At 48.8% G+C, this 17386-nt stretch overlaps 1 protein-coding gene and 1 long non-coding RNA gene across 10 annotated transcripts in view; one reads left to right on the top strand and one right to left on the bottom strand.

The window, feature by feature from the left end:
* The window catches only part of LOC144178881 (uncharacterized), a 559382-nt gene that overhangs the window by 268437 nt on the left and 273559 nt on the right, over nt 1–17386 (bottom strand). The gene's annotated exons all lie outside the window — the stretch shown is intronic.
* Nucleotides 1–17386, top strand: part of Lab (labial) — a 145306-nt gene that overhangs the window by 71107 nt on the left and 56813 nt on the right. For 5 of the 6 annotated variants that reach the window (XM_077707015.1, XM_077707017.1, XM_077707019.1 and 2 more), the window contains one exon: nt 14857–14937. In XM_077707015.1, the coding sequence (XP_077563141.1) occupies nt 14857–14937 (81 nt within the window). Of the gene's footprint in view, nt 1–8720; nt 9101–14856; nt 14938–17386 lie in introns of those variants that run through there. The other variant, XM_077707018.1, reaches the window with a different exon arrangement.

Here is a 17386-nt window from a genome sequence, read left to right as displayed (position 1 = left end):
GGACAATGCGGCGACGATACTTTCGCCCGTCGCCATGATTTCCCCGCGTCAATAAGAAACAACACACTCCTCTCGGGGGCGCCACTGGGCCCGTCCGTCGGCCGAGGGAGGGAGCAGCTTCGACGCGCCGGTGGAAACGATGAAGAGACGACGCGCAGCGGACATTACGACGAGGGCCCGAGGAAGGAACCTCCGCGCGAGGAGGACCGAGAGAGACAACACGACGCGAACGACGACGCATGACAGGAATTACAAGAGACGCCACGCAGAAGATCTGCCGAGATGAGAGCGGACGAAGCAAAAACCCACAAGGCCACCATCGCGGTTAGCTCGCGGGAGATGGGCCCGCTCGAACCCCTCTTGCTGCTGCTGCCTGGAGGAGCACTCGAGAGGCGGGAGACGCTGGATATCGCCGCCACCCGCTGAGGAAACTGGGAGCTGCCAGTGCAGTTGGAAATTAGCGAGCCGATCGGGACAACCGTCGCGTTTTCGCGGAGGCACGAAAATGCACTTCGCCGCCAGGTGGGGGGAGGAGGAGCCTCGTTTGAAGCCGCGGAGATGCGACGGTTCCGCGCGCGGTGACGAGGGAAGAACACCGGATACGTTTTCATCGATCGCTCGCAATCAGCTACTGCTGGTTCCTTACTTGATTACTATTTTTATTTCTTTGTTACTATGTTTTGACCGGTGACCGCGACGAGGTTAGAGGTGGAGGGGGGGTGTATCTTACCAAACAACTTTTGGCCGCTCGGCCCCCCAGACTGGGCGGGATGGCTAGGGAGATGGCCGGCATTAGATAAGTTCGCATTGGTGTTCAATCGTTTTAGACACCGCTTGTTATCTTTTGCGCACAATGAACGTCGGGATTAAAGTAGGTCCCGCATCTCGACTAGCTCCCACAGGAGTCACTACGCAACGCAGCATGTTACTACAGCAGGACAGGAAGGGAGGCTGGGAGGTGTGTGTGTGCGTGTGCGGGAGGGGGGGGTGGGGGGGGGGAGTTGTTTTAGTCGCGAAGAGCCACCACTCTGACGACACCGCCGGGAGACGAAATTTGCAAGCAGGCAGTAACGTGTTTACACCGATGGATAGGGAGAAGCGACAGTCAGGAATGCGTCACTGTGCCTGCAATCACTTCCACTGATCACGCCGGCTGCAACGCCCAAATAACACCACCAACAACAGACGCTTACCAACCAATAAGCCGCAATTAAAGCGCACTGTAGCAGCACGCTAAGGCGAAGTGTAAATTACTCCACCTACCATCTTGCCCGTTCCAACGCAGACAGGTCTCAACTTTGTATGGTATTCACCTCATTCACGCCCCCTTCACACCCGGGCGGGGAGGGAACCACAAACAAGGAATACACGGCAGGCATTTATGAGCAAAGCCTCTATCAGTGCAGACGCTCTCGTTCTGGCGTTGTTGTTTTCGCTCCCTCAACGCCCCTCTTTTCGCTTTTACCGGGTAGCAGCGCCTTCTCCAAGTCGTTGAAACCGCAAATGCCCGCTCTTTCGCTTCTTCTTCCGCGTGTGCCGCGCTTGGTTGCCGGCGGCCTGAGTACACACACACCCGCTCTCGCTGCTGCTGCTGCTGCTCGGCAAGCGGAAGGCGGTGTATATAGCAGTGGGCCGAGTTGGATTTTTGCCGGCTGAAAACACCTGGCCCTGTGGGAGACATCCGCGCGGCGAGAGCCTCGCCGCCGTGCCTTGGAGAGCCCCTGCGCGGCCAGCGCGAAGAGAAACTAAAAATAATGCGCCCCTCCACCCTGCCGCGTGACAGTTATGGATCGGCCCGGCCTGGGACGCGCACGCACACTGGCTTTCATTGTGAACTTCGGCCCCCAGTTTGAGCTGCGGCCTGCGACGCTGACGCGCCCTCTAGCGGCGTACACCACCATTGGCTGCCGCTGCTGCTGGTAGACTGCCTCCCCCCACCCCCGTTCACCGCTTTTAACGAGACTCGGCGCTCGAACTTTTGTTTACGACTGCGCCCCGAACCCCGTCGCTCAGCGTGGGTTTAGGCCACCGCTTGGGAGAGGCTCTGGCCGCGTCCGGCATGCTCCGCTTGTGCGCGACTCCGTGCTGTGCGAATTCGCCGGCCGCCGCGCCCGTGCAGGCACCGAAAGCCAAGTTAGAGTGGACTTTATGGAGCCGAAGCTTGGTATTAGGCCGGAATGCTTTTAGGGCCGAAGCCCCTTAGGAGCTGGGATGTTAGTGTCTCCTGCCGTCGTTGTCGTAAGCGTCGTCTCATGCATTCACGGTACTAAATCACCGGGAAACTCGTTTACGCCTCGCTCTGGAACGTAACGCGTGCTAAAAAAAAAAAAAACCGGAACACTCGTTTACGCCTGGCGCTAGAGAGCTTCGTGCTTCAAAGACCAGAGACTTTTACAGCAAAGCTGTGTACCTCTACCCCTCAACGGTTTCATCTCTGTTGGCAAAAACGCCAAGGCGCCAAGAATATACCTTTCTTCATGCATGTCCTCCAACTGGGCCTTCAGAGACTTAATATCCTCCTTTAAAAGCCCTGCTGATTCGCACTCCGATTCTGTGAGCTTTTTTAAATTTTCATGAATCACCATTTATTTTTTCCATTTTATTACTTTTGAGAATGCTAGACCCTTCTAGGGCCTTTATTTTTACGTTCAGCTTGAACATTTCCCATTGAAAAGTCAAGTTTGTTTCATTGCCATCTATTTTTTCCATCATCCCTTTTACATCTCCTACAAATTCTTCATCTTGTACTGGTTACTATTCACCTTCCATAAATCCCAGTTAAACTTCGACGCTTTCTTCTCGGGCCTATACACTTATACACTGCATGCTTCGCCCCTCCCATGTTTCACGTCAGTGGAGATGACCCGGGATTTTTTTTGTTGTTGTTGTTGTTGTTGTTTGCAACTCAAACGTTCACTCCTCCTCCTCCTGGTACTCACGGGGTGGCCAATTTTCGGTGTTGACCGGCGTATCTTGCTTCGACAGCGCCGCCTGGATTCTTGAAGAGCGTTGCGCAAGGGGCTTTTTAATCTCGTTCGTGTGCGCTTCAAACTCGCGTTCGGCGTCGCATTGCGAGGAAGTTCCTTAGTTATTCAAATCCACGACCACGTTATGTCTCTTCCACGCGCTCCCGTGCTTTGTGTCGTGCCAGCACGGCTGACCCGTCGAAAAAGACATTCAGAAAAGACGCTACAAGGTTCAGAAAGCTCAGTATTGTGCCCGATTTAAGATTTCTGGGTCACTTTTTCAATTCCAAGCCTTTCGTGGTTTGATTCTGTTTGGGGAAGCGGGAAACCTTTTATCCTTGGGGACGTCACTTGTACCAACAGAGATAAGATATACTTGAGGCTACAATACAGGCGGTATCCTTTTAACCGCATTCGTGGGTAACAAGTACATTGATAGATTACAGCGACCACAGCACCGCGCATAAGGTATTTCGCATGGTTAGTTTACTGTAGTATATAACGCCGCCGCTAAAGCCCAATTAAATCGTGTAGCTTTGATTAATAGCTCCCCAAGGAGACCTAACGAGCTGCACCGTTACGACCTTGTTTACTTAGACGAATCTGCAATAGGCAATGTAAATGCCCCTTTGGCTTCTACTTTAAACTTTCCTCGTGGACCACCAGCAAGTACCAGGGAGTTTTAAAAAAATCAACGGTTAGGCAGATAATGTAGTCCAGCCTATTAGATATCATCATTTTGATCTATACGACGTCGTTCTTTTCTGTGAGCTGCCCCCCCTCCACCTTTTTCTCCCTAAATAAGGTCAAAGAGACGCAGTTCCTATACAGGTGCTCCTTGCAAGTCCATGCGCAGGCTAAATGGACCTTGTTCAGCAGGGAAGCTGTTGCTCTGCGTATCGCAGTCGTTTTATGTAATCGAAGAGACGTAGGACCAACCGGTAGCCGCTCTCATGGTGTCCTCTCACACGGGCACTCAGCTTTATCGGCTCGTGCCGTGCAAAAAGGACCGTATACCCTCCGGCAACGGACGTCTAAGTACAACGTTTGGCAGGCGCCGCGGTATACACCGACCAGCTTTTCGGAGCCAGAAGAGAGCGAGAGAGAGAGAGAGAGAAAAAGAGAGAGCGGGAGATTTGACCGTCATTAATCATACTGCCATGAAGGACATCCGCATAAATCCCGCAATCCATCGAGAGCGGCCGGCCGGCCGGCCGGCCAGTTTTATGTAACGCGGGGCGACGGACGCATGCAACGCGCGCGCACGCACGCACACACAAAACGCGACGCAACCACTCGCCGCGCAAAGTGCTCCCGCCGCCATGGACGCGGTGCGCGGGCCCAGGACCCGAGCCGTGAGACGCGCCTCCCCCCTCGGCAGAACACGGGGCCGGGCCCATTACGCCAGAGGCGTTCCGGGCCGGCATTATTCCGCGGCTCACGCTTGAGCTGCGCACACACACGCCGCCGCGTGCAATTTCTTTCGCGAGGCATGGGGAAGGTGGAGGGGGCTTCTGGAGCGCTTTATCCTAACAAGACAGCTCGTCGCTGCTGCGGCGGCCGCTGCCGCTCCAATCTCGTGGTGTTGAAATTCAAACGAGCTGCTCCCTCCTTCCCCCAGGGCTAAGGGACGAAAGGGGGAGTGCGCCACTCGGGCGGCGGCGTCCCGAAAATGGAATCATCGATTTCTCGGCCGAAAGGGGAAGCGTTTGCCGGCGCTCAGGCGCCTCGAGCGAGGAGAGGGGCGCATATGCAGATACGAAGCCGCCGAGCGAGCCTTCGCGTCTCCTCCGCTACGAACAGCGAGCGCAGCAGACGAGGAGAGAGTGTGGGAAGAGCGAGGCTATAATGAGAATGCGCACACGTTGCTCCGTGCCGTCGACGGCGCGGACGCCGCAAACAGGGCCCACCGGCGAATCCCCTGCTTCTTCCTTTTCTATTTTACCCTTTGTCTTTTTTTTTTTTAATGTTACGCAACCCCCCACACCCCCGTCTGGTTTTGGCACCTATGTGCCTGCGCGTGTGTTGAAAACACCTTGCCGGCACGCGGTTGGGAGCGAGCCTTAATGTTTATCATTTTTAGTTCACACGCGTAGGTAACACTCGCGCAGATTTGGGCGCTTTAGAACAGGTAGAGTAAGTGGGAAAGGTGAGCCAAGAGAACGCACGCCCCAACCAGGCTTTATCCTGTTTCATGTTCTTCGCTGTTTGGACCCTGTACAAGGTCGCGGGCTTGTACAGGGTAGCGGTGACGTTAAAAAGGGGAAAGTACGAGAATTTCTGCAACACTGACCGTCTGGCGCAATACAAGGGAGCCAGGACTGCTTAATAAATTGGTTGGGTCCGTTCTTTTCATGTTGACGTATTCGTGTATATCAAGTGTGCACATACGCGACACTGAGGGATCTGCGTTGCAACCATCTTCTCAAATGCTACGACAGGGTGTCTACAGATCATAAAGCAGAAAAAAAGTGTTTTCATTGCTACTTAAGAGCCCTAAGGCTGTTCGCAAGCTATGTGTGAAGCCATTGCGGCCAGATCGGGAAACAATGAAGCAGACAGCCGTTCGGATACCTGTGTTTCGAATGTGTAAGCATTCTTATAGGCGACTCCTACGAGACCTCCCCTTCCGTTTATTCGTAACGCGTAACACGATGTGCTCAATGGTCTATATCATAGATATTTCCACAGCTGCCAGTTATGATCGCTGCAACGTCGTCTGCCCCGCCAGTGATCCAATGTGCAACTCCCGGTCATCAACTTGTAACAGAGGGGATAGAAGAAGAGAACGCCGATGGAGCGTATCCGGCGAGCTCGGCAGCCGTTTTCCTCGCTTTTGCTCTAGCGGTTCCCGGCAATTAAACACCTGGTTTTCACATCTCAACCTCTCTCCTGTCAAGGGGACTGTGCCATCCGTGACAACATCTAGCAAAATGTCTTTGGGCCTTGTTATTAAGGAAAGGCTGTTTACATGCGAAATATGCTGTTCATATGCATCTTTGATAGATCCTCCAGGGCCCAGGGCCTCCAACGCAACAAGGCAAACATATAAGTAAACGTGTATGTGAGGAAATCTCCCAGAGAGAATGCCTACATACTATCTCGCTATTCCAAGTCGGGGGCTTCCGCCTTAGATTTGTTATTTTTAAAAGAGGTGAAGAGAGAATTTAATCATCGGCGTATAATTTAAGGCCCACGGGGAAAGTGCTGACCTTTCGGTTTGTTTATATAGTTTCGCTTGTCTCACGGACGTGGGAGACTCCATCCGGATTTCATTACCGCCGGGTGCAGTAAGAAAACCATCGGATACGGGAGTTTAGGTTGAGTTGGGCATAAAAAATGTATCAACAAGTTCGACAATAAGTCCACTGCATGAGTAACATATGTACGCACCAAGTTACTGAACCTGAAGTAACGGGAGAAACGAGTAAAGTACAAAAAAGGGGAATAAGATAAGTGCTTGCGACGCCAGTCGACGCTGTAATCTCGTTCCTCTTTTAGCAGTCATTGGCGATCATTATTAGAGGTAATTCAGCATACCTGCGATGAATGAATGAATGAATGAATGAATGAATGAATGAATGAATGACCTACATGGTTGTAGTGGAGGTCTGGTGCTGGGCAGATACAAAGAGAACAGCCTATACGTATACTGAAGGCGGAACAGAAAGTATATATATATATATATATATATATATATATATATATATATATATATACGGTTCTTATAAAGCCTAACATAATACAAAAAAGTGAAACGAAAAAGTTCGCTCATAACGGACAGAGGAATACGGAGGAATGCACGGGTCATGGTGATCACATGTCTATGTATATATTGTGCTTGGCTAGAAATCTGAAGCAGTTCGAAAAGGGAAGAAGCGATAATTGCCGCACAGTGTCGCCGGCGCATATAGTAATTGTTCTTGAGGAATGAAACGACATTTAAGTCAACCGCATCAATCACAAGAGTAAATCCTTTTGAGGAGGACCAAGCTGATGAATGATTACACGGCATCGGTACTGAGTTATCATGTGTAGATATAAGTAGAATTACGAGGAAGATATATATATATATATATATATATATATATATATATATATATATATATATATATATATATATATATATATATATATATATATATATATATGGCACCATGTGGAAAACATCCAGGGAGGCAAGGGAGGAGGCCGTCGTCTAGAAAAAGCCAATATATTCACACTATTTACAGAGAACCGTTCTATGCACAGTCATCTTGTCGCCTCGCCTATAGTCGTCTTCATCTATGCGTGTGCAGAGCTCGGTGCGAGCTTCATCTTCGTCTTCATCGAAAGTATATATATACGTGACGGGCGTCGTTTTTGTTTGTCGTGGCCGTCTTTTCGTATTGCAATTCACGGACCAACCAAGCCAGCATCCCAACAATGTGCATGTATAGAGTCATGGACAAATGGAACTCGAACACGAAAATAAGAACCAGAGCACACAAATAGCGCGATCTATTTCCGTGCAGAGGAAATTGTCGCGTGGCTTTATCACAGGAACAAAGATAAAATGTGTCTTTCCAAATATACCACTTTTGAACCATCATTTTATATCCACTATTCATATTCTTTGATTTTTCGTGTTCTGGTTCATATTTCCGTGTTCTCATTTCATTTGTCTATAAATGTATTTGACTTTAATGTATTTGACTGTACGTGTAATCTGCTTAGCATTGTTCGGCCGGCTCGTTCAATTGTTCACTCTGAACTCTTCTTAACCCACACACCCTCTGCACGAACGTTTTCCTGCAAATATCGAAGTAGCAAACATAGTATACGACGGAATTGTCACAAAGGTATTTAGAATAAAAAGGCAGCATGGAACTGTAAGCAAATGCTCCCTGCAATGGAAGGTGTAGCTGGGGGGGGGGTTGGGGGGGAGGGGGTTGATGTCAGAACGCCTCCCGAAATTTTCTGTGCGCTGCATCTCCCCTTATTCTCGCCATTTTTTGTCCATACTATTTACACACTGCATTTATATTTTAATTTGTGAAAACGAAAATAAAAATGACAAGGATGAAAGAAAAATGACAGATATTTTTTGGGCAGGCTCCTTTTCCTATTAGTTTTCTTACCAGTGGCGTATAACACCCCCGAACATTATTTCTGGCTACGGCACTGCTGCGATGTACTCGGCAGTTGGCATAGCTGCGTTTTATTTCATGGCGCATGCGCAGGAAGCGCCACCGCCTCGACAGTGCGAGGCAAAACTCCTCTTGTTACAAGATAGACATTACAGAACTTGCAAAGTATCAAGGAATTCCTTCAAGCCGTCTGTTGATTCGTTTGCTTCTCCCATTCAGATAAATAAAATTTAACGAACCAGGCAGTCGGAGAAGTATTTGATGTGATCCAAGCTAATGACGTCAAACACCGACGTTCAGCCCTTACTCCTGGCCGCTGTAACCTTTCTCCCCGAGTAACTTTATCTCGCCTCACTGCCCTCGATCTCCTTCTTCACAATTATACACCGCGCTTAAGAATTCGCGCTTTCTCCCAGACATGGCGGCGTTGCGCCACCTTCCTTCACAAGTCGTGCGCGTCCTATGAGGAAAAAAAAGCTCCGGCGCACAGCAGCCAGCGCGTGAGTCGGCGCCTGCCGCAGGTGCAGCCTCGATGACAATGGAACAGAACAGACGGAGTCGCCTCGGCGACATGCGAGCGGGAGTGGCTCCGGCTCGCCAAGACAAAGCCGTTCCGCCGACACGAGACACTCCCTTCGCTTTACGTCATCGCGGCGCCACGCTACTTGTATCGCCGAGCGTTCGACGGATTAAAGCGACGCCGGCGTCGGCACGACTTGGCCGCATACGCGGTGTTGTACACACACGGTCGCCCTTGTGCGAGTGCGCGCGCGCGCGAGAACACCTTTGAGAACGGCGTGTGAGGATTCTTCGGAACGCATTCAACCTTTCGAGCCGCCGTGGAAGAGTGGTCATAACTTGGCTGCGGTCGGCGCAGCACGTCGTACGGTTGTTGTTCGTGAAGTGTGGCATGGTGCGACGAAATGAACGGAGCGCCCGCCACAGCCATGACTGAAGGATTCGTTGAAGACGACTGGAAGCGCGTCCAGGTGATTCGGTTACGAAGTGAGTGCTGGTCCCCTTACGTGATTACTACTCCGCGTGGGTGGGAATGGATGTCTATGTAGTGTGCGACCCATCAATTTAGGGACTAATCAGCCCTAATCGATGAGGTTTTTATCGTTCCATTGTTCGGCCTGATTATGAGTTAGCTCTATTTATTATTCAAACGATTCGTTCACTCACTTCATTTTCAGAAAGCGCAAATAATGTTTTTGTTACTCATATCTCCACGACTATTAATTCCCTCGGGCTTGCGTATTGGGCGGCTTATTGAAAACGTTTTGTCGGCTGCTCATCTCCGTCTCACAACTGCTCTACCTTTTAACCATTTGAACCTTTTTATAGCTTGCCTGCTCTTACACCTTGGTTTTATTTATGTTGTGAATATTTTCGCCTCCTATACGCCCCATAGCAAACTTTCGAGAAGAAAAACATATATAGTTTGGGGTGCAGATTCTGCGATTCTTAACGCTCTAGACGCTTCAAGTCTGTATACCCGCTCAAAGCATACTGTGCCTTCGAAGTTCTACAGTCTGAACCGCACACTGAAAAATGTATTCTCTGTTCCAGTTCGTAGGCAGGACTTGTGTACTGTAGCAGTTATTACTGCGGTACTTACGGTACGCGGAACCCGCATTGCGGTTTTGGAGCGCATTCCTATGAATGCGGGAAGGAGAGTGGGGAGGGGGGGAGGGGGGGGGGGGGGTTAGTCACGGCGGCCGAAACATCTCGCATGTTTAGTTGCGTGCATAGCTTTCTTTTTCTTTCGCTTTTTTGTTTTTCTTTTTGAATGTTTTTCCTTTTTCTTTTTTGCAGAAGGCCTTATCAAGTAATCGTGCCCGAAAATCGTAAAGCCGATACCCACTAAACTTGCATAGCGCTCACATAAAGTGCAGCATGCAATTTAGAGCAGTTCATGGCGCCTAAATTGCCCGTTGTACATTTTGTAGGCGCCGAACCCCGGCTCCGGGCTGCGAATAATAGCAGCAGGCTTCCAGAAAAAGAAATGCGGTGTATTTTCTGCAAATGCCGACTTGTGGGCAGCTTGGCGCAGTTCAAAGCCGGGCTCCATTTGCGGTGTGTCTAAATGCATTTGCTTTAAATGGTGGCAGCAAGCTGCTCATAGTCTTCATTTATCTAAGCCACAGTCACAAACTAATAAACTAAGTCGCAGAATTAATACACTTGAAAGAAACGCAACCTATGTGTATACGACTGCGCCATATACTTATGCTATCTTGTTAAACATTGCCGTTCGCATGTTGCAGACAGCCAGCCGCATCAGCAGGTGACGAGCACCCACAGATGTTTAAAGGTTATCGGTTGGCTTATTCGCGGTAACCTTCTGAATGATGCATGCTGCAGAACTTAAAGTCTGCAAGGCGTTACGTTCTTGGAAGTGCTATAGGATTCGCCGAATTTGCATTGCCTTACCGGCATATCTAAATATGGACACCCAATGGAGCTGCTACGCCGGCTTTTGGTGTGTGGTGGCATTAATTCTATAAACAACGTAATGTAATTCCGTAGCGCCCCGCAAAAATTGGCAGGGAAATGAACAATGGAGAAAACTGTGCTTAAAGACGTAGGACAAAAACATGTAAGTAGCCAGACCCGGGGCAGATATACTTCCCTGCAATTGTCCTAGGTCTTTAAACGTCGCTTTTAACTGCGGAGCTGTTGTACAAGCCGTAAGTTCCCCGTTGCAAAAAAAAAAAAAAAACAAGAAATTTAATGCGGAGCGCTCGTAATCGCGTGCCTCGCGGCGACCGCCAAGTGTTCCCGGCACGCGCAGCGGCTTTAGAAAAAAGAAGAAGAAAAAAAAAAAACCTCCAGCGCTGTTGTCAAGCGCTACCGCGCATGTAATGCTTGGCATGAGGAACGCGGCGATACCGATGCATATGACGATGACCACTACTAGCACAGTGCAAAGCAACGACGTAACATGTAAATAAACAATTCTCGAACTTGTGCACATGGATGGTGATGTGTCCTTCGACGCTCACGTACAAAGAAGTGCTGCAGCCTCGCTTTGGTTCAAGCCTTGCGCGACTTAGTGCGAGCTTCGCTAGTTGAGCTGGTGGAATTGTCTATAATGCTGAGGATCCCTTTCAATCCACAACTCGCGGCGAAGAAGAAGACGTTCGATGCATATATATGACGACGATTACTAGCAGAGCAACTACGCAAATAAACAACGATACTGAAACGTAACTATGTTCCCGGCACTGCTCACCTACAACAGCTCCACCATTCAAGTCTTGCGCGTAAGTGCAAGCGTTTCTGAATTTTTTTTTCATTGCCGTAACATACTAATCAGACAAATTTTGTATTCTACTTGGGAACATGAACATGTAAAGATAGGTATATACTCAGACAGCACGAACACTCAGTAGGTATATAAAAAGACGCTATAGAAGCTGAACAGGCAACCTTCATGTCCTATGAGCTGCTACGTTTCAACTTTTTGTTAGCTCTTGTATCGAGAAAACAATGTGCTCGTTTTTTGCTATAGATGTAACAGAAGATTCTTACCCTGAAAATATCTGTTTAATCATACATTCTGATGATAATCGCAACAATATGCTGACGTCAAACAAGGCAAACTCAGACCTAAGGGCACCTACAAATAATTATGACATTGGAAATAAACTTCGCAATGTATAATCCCCCCATGTGCCCATGCGTATTGCCCAAGGAATTCCCGAGCGAAGCGACGAGATGTGCCTCCCATCACTATTCGCTCGAAACAAACAAACCAATATCCACATAAACGAGGTTTGTCGGCTAACAAAGGCAAGAGGCAAGCGCTGTCGAGCTCGTGCGTGCATGGATTGACGAAACGAGAGCATTAATTACCCCGAAAGTCTGTATCAGGAAAATACCTCGAGTACATCACGAATTATGAAAAAGAAGAAACAGGGCGGAGAGACCAGTTGCTTTTGCTCGGCGGCGCGCATAAAGCCAAGTGTGGTGAAGAAAAAGAAAAAAATACCAGGAGAAAGATGCGAGCAATGTCCTCATATTTATACGTATATACATCGCTGCAAATAGAAGAAACGCAGCACGAGTCGACTTGACGCATTCTTTTTGTTCTGTTTTTCCTCGCATAACATTCTTTCCTCGCTCCCTTTTTGATCTCTCCGCTTCGCCCCGGCGGCTCGCCGTCGCTTCCTGGAGACAGCTGCGGAGTTTGCGCCGTAGACTTCGCAGCTAAGCTTTTCTCCCATCACAATGCCAACTGCGCATCCGCTTCCCGAAGTAGCGCAGCACAGCAATGGCGGCCGCGATACAGCTGCGGGCTTCGCCGGTCTCCTTTTCTACACCGGCAGGCGCTGTCAGGGCGCATAAAAAAAGTGCACGTATCCTCCAATGAGCATGACTTGAGTCACATGCCAGGCGTGCACGTGGTACATCGCACAGCGGCGCTGCGTTGTGTTGCAGGGCTAGGGAGCCATATACGCGTGCGCAGCACAACGGTGCGAGAAGAGCGCGAAGAAAAAAAAAACAACAAAAAACAACAGATTGGAGTTTTAATGCATAAGCGTTCTTTTCAGAGCACCCCGCCACGGCGAGCATTGTAACGGCTTGAACTTGCACGAAAATGCATCCGTGCTGGGTGCAAAACAGGTTGGGAGCGAGAAAAATGGCGGTACTTATTTCAACACTTTGTAACTAGGAACTCTACAACACTTTTATAATCCCTACAAGTTCTGAGAATACGAGAACGTAGGACTAAATTTGCCTTTCCGTTAGTCGACAGCGACTCGACAGGGAGCTGCGGCCCACGCTTGCGTGGTACGGGACATGCAGGGGCGTGTGCAACCAACGATTGGTTGGAATACAGCAAGCGAGCGGGTTTACGGTTTATATCTAATCAGGTAGCTTTCCACCCCCCCCCCCTCCCGGATGCCCGATTACCACTCCAACCGTCTTCTGAACTAACCACTGCTGCGCTTACATTGAGTTCCAACCCCACCTCTCTGGCAGGCCGTATAGAACCATTCTGAAAATCCCCCCCGAAAGATAGATATTGCATTGCATTTCAGAACCCGAATAATAATTTATTCATTAAAGGCCTGTGGCACGTGCTTTGTAATATCTCTGAGCCATAGCGGGGTTGATGTGGTTGGTGAATGAAGGGTATTGAAACGTTAAGACTAATGTTTTCTGAGGAACCCTATTTTTCTGTACGCTGAGCGAAATGCCGAGGGGAAGTCGCTATAAGTATATCGGACGGAACGGTGGTTGATCTGATGTGCTTGTTTCGAATTGGCCTTAATTGAGTAAAGTAATAAAGATTAAGCTACTCTTCTAGCATACTGTTCCTCTGAGTTTCCTCGTCCTATCCCAAATCGGCCTATAAAATATCTTCTTGCACCCTCCTGCTCAAGATAAGTGTTTCCCTGCACTGTTAAGATGCGAACACTGAAAACAACGAACAGTTTATGTTCCCAAAAAACATATCCAAGCATGTACGTATACGACGCGTAGATGCGGGAGTATATAATACATGGAAACAAATGATATTAAACCCTTGCAGCGTCATTGAGCATTTGAGGCGAGGGGAAATTTGCAAAATGGTTCGCTTTCCTGACTCAATTAAATTGTTGTGTTACAGTTGTTGTATCGCACAAAATACTTGTTCATTTTGTGGAACGAGCCTCGGTGCACCTGTTTACAAAAAATTAACAGGCGAAATCGGCACGCCGTAATCATAACCGCAATATTCGAAAAAAAAAATGTACGTGGCATTTCGCAGCGTAGTAGCATATTTGTACCTCTTTTTGAGCCTCGCGCGATTATGAGCCCCGCGGTTGATTGAACGAACCACGCGTAAATTAAGTACTCGATCCGTCATATCCTTTCTTAAAAGAAAAGTGAGGCGCGTGGGAGCTGACTCTGAAATGATATATGTTGTGAACACCGTGGGCGTTCGCCATAATGACGTCGTGTGGGTGGCATATCAGCGCTTCATTAGACTAGACAGACAGAAGTGTTTTTCATAAGTCTACGTTCTCACTCAATTACGCCACTTCTAATTGAGAAGCACACCTTTCACAGGGTGCATTGCAAATGATGGCATCTATTTTCTCGTGCCATTTTCGCCGTGAAAATCTTCCCTTACTCTCACGTTTCCTTGGGCTTCGAGCACCAGTGCATTGTTGCCTTAAAAATAAAATAGGGACATGGTTTATGCCTTAATATACACTCGCAGTTCTATCGGCTGAAGTATTTGCTTAGCGTCGATTCGTTTGACTCCTGCACCCCTCATTGTTTCCATTCCGTCCACTTGTGTTCTCCGTAAAAAAAAATTCCCGCATCTCCACGAAGTGAATCATGACGAGTGCATGGGCGAAGCACTGGGAATCGTTCTTACCGTAAATCGGCCGTGGCATTGCCAACTCGCGCATGTGAATGAGTGACAACGCGTGTGTACAGTATATACAATGCAAATGCAATCCAATCCGATACAATCCAGTTAATCCAATCCAATCCGTTTCAGTCCAATCCAAACCCAATAAAATCCATTTCAATCCAATCCAATCCATTTCAATCCAATCCAAACCTAGTACAATCCATTTCAGTCCAATCCAATTCAATCCAATCCGATCCAAGCTCCTCGTGCATGCGCAACACTTTGTACACGGGCGCCAAGCCCCGGACAGAGCGAGGTCCTAAGGTGCTTCGCCCCTAAAAACTTTAATCAATACACAAAATTCTAATTTGCACAATTTTTTTTCCCTTGCCTGTTCCAGGAACGCGGAAGGCAGCAGGATCGTTGGCTACGGCACCGTGCAGAGATGAGAACGCCGACGGACGCAGTTGAAATTGGAAAGGTGCGCACCGCATCGTCTTCTTCTCTACATACCTGCATGCTTGTCTACCCTCGCTGAGTATACCGCCGCGTTAACAAACACCGCACGGCCGGTCGTCCTATACGGTATCAAATTATCGAGGCCTCGCTTACAAAGTACCCGGCTCTTCGTTATACACGCTGATGGAGTGAGAAACATTGCGCAAGTTTAGGCGGCGCCGAAACGAATCCCAACTCTCGCGTGCGTGCACGAACATCGGAAACGTTCCGTGCGAGCGAGCCAGGCGTATACGATGGCAAATACGAATTAAGCACCCGCGGAGCTCCTGAAACCGCAGCTCATAAATAAAACGCCCGTCATAGCCTATTCTCGGGCGGACGGTTGAAAACGGCTACTTACCCAATACGCCTTAACAACCCGGCACTATGCGCGCAAGACACGCGACATCGTTAGCCCGGGTGTACGTATGCACGTATACACGAACCCGCTGACCGCGCGCTTTGTATACTCTCGGCAAGGAATGACTAATGGTCCCGAAAGGCTGCATATCCCTCCGTGACCCCCTCCTCCTCGTTTCAGTGAGAATGATAACGGAGCCCGTAAACGGTGGGCGTTGAGTCTAGGGAGTTTGGAGGCTCGCGCTGCGGTCTTGACAAAATCATTAGCATAAGACGGGAGGCTCTGCTCGCGCCCGCGACCGGGAAGGGCGCTGTTTCGCCGTCGCTCTATATACGCGTTCCTCTATTCGAATTTTTTGGCGAGAAGTGGCTTGCAACGCGGCAGGGTGCACATGCAATGACACGCAGATGTAGCTCTTGAACGATTGCGATGCACGCGTTGTGTTTAATTAGTTGTCCTGTTCACGAAGAGTAATGGACCTTTGTTGGAACAAAGAAGGGGACCCAAGCAGTACGCGCTTATTTGGGATTGGAAGAGGATGCAGCGGGGGATACAATCGTCTCAGAGTGGGAAGTACCCGTATACGGCTTTGGTCATCCGAGAACGATCGCGTAGTCACAGCCTCAACTGAGGGCCGAAAAATTCAGAAAATCTTAACTACGTAACCAGAGGAAAACAAATAAAAAGAACAGAAAACAAACAAACGAGGATGAAAGAGAAAATAGCTTGGTTTGTATCGACTGCAAGATTTCGTGTGTTGGCGCATTGTTGTAGTTTTTTCTGACCCCCAACCGCGATATATATGCGCGCTTATATGTGTGCACTCGTGTTATTATTACTATTGTTAATACGCAAATGTTAATTACATAAATCAAGGGATACGGCCACTCATTTATGGAAGTTACGGAGGATGCCCACAGTAGAAAGCCTCAACTTTTTGGCGTACACTTCTAGAACATAGTTAATTACAACTTAAATCCGGCTTTACGATCAACAAAAGAAAAATAAGTTATCAGTAATAAGAAACTAACACCAAGTCGTCACGACTGTTCTGATTGATTTATTGATTGTAGGAACGCGCCGACGCAACGCAGGCTATGAGGCGCGCCGTAGTGGAAAGCTCCGGATTAATTTTTACCCCCCGGGGATTTTAAACGTACGGCGAAATCTCGAACACATGAGCGTTCTCGCTTTTCGCCTTCATCAGAGAAGCGGCCGCCGCGGCCGGGTCACAACTGTTTTGCGAAGTAGTTGCGGATACACAGAGTTACACCCGCTTTTTATTTTTTTCGTTTCCTTTCGAGTGGATAGAATCGATCAGAAATCAAAAGCTGCTTCCATAAACTCTAATGTAAACCCGTGGTTCGGCTTCACCACATTTCGCTCGAGCGACAACTCCAAGCCACTAGCAAGACCAATACGGCGAATGACAGTGACGTGCATACAATTCAACTCGAAAAGCGTGATGTGCGCTATGGCGCTGCGCAATGCAGAACACCGCGCTCGCATTGCCTGATGTCGTAGTGCTCGACCAAACTTTTGATTCAAATCGTATACGTTCTGAGGCATAATTCGCCCAAATTTCATTGTTTACTGCACGCATTGGTCAATGAATTGCGTTGTGTTGAAGCGGAACCGCAGGATTATCTTAGAGCATAGAAAGGTTACTGAATTATTTCTTTTCTTTCTCCCTTCAAGGCACTGTGTACTAGAGCATACTTAGCAAACCGAAAAACGCGTTTAGTTTAATCTCAGGCGAGGTTAATGATGCTGTATTAAGCTTCCCACCAGAAATGTCTTCACAGGGCCTGCGATCACCTCTGAGGCGACAATTTGGCGAAGGGGGAGGGTTACGAGCGCTAGCCGCCGAACCAGCGGAGAGACAGGGACGGATTCGAAGAATGAGTGAGGAGGAGGAGGAGGAAAGGAGAGAGATGGGGGAGAGGGAGTGAGGCGACACAAGCGCCGGCGCTCCATCACCCGAGTTTCGAAATATCGCACACAGAATTAGCCGAGCGTTGGCCGTTGCATGATTGATACGTTTCAAGCGTTGCATATAATCACGAACGCG

Source organism: Haemaphysalis longicornis, unplaced genomic scaffold, assembly GCF_048455015.1.
Source record: "Haemaphysalis longicornis isolate Haplotype H1 unplaced genomic scaffold, Haemaphysalis longicornis Haplotype H1 scaffold_4, whole genome shotgun sequence".
NCBI lineage: Eukaryota > Metazoa > Arthropoda > Arachnida > Ixodida > Ixodidae > Haemaphysalis > Haemaphysalis longicornis.
The sequence above is the reverse complement of the archived record's forward strand: the minus strand, read 5'-3'. Positions and strand labels throughout refer to the sequence as shown.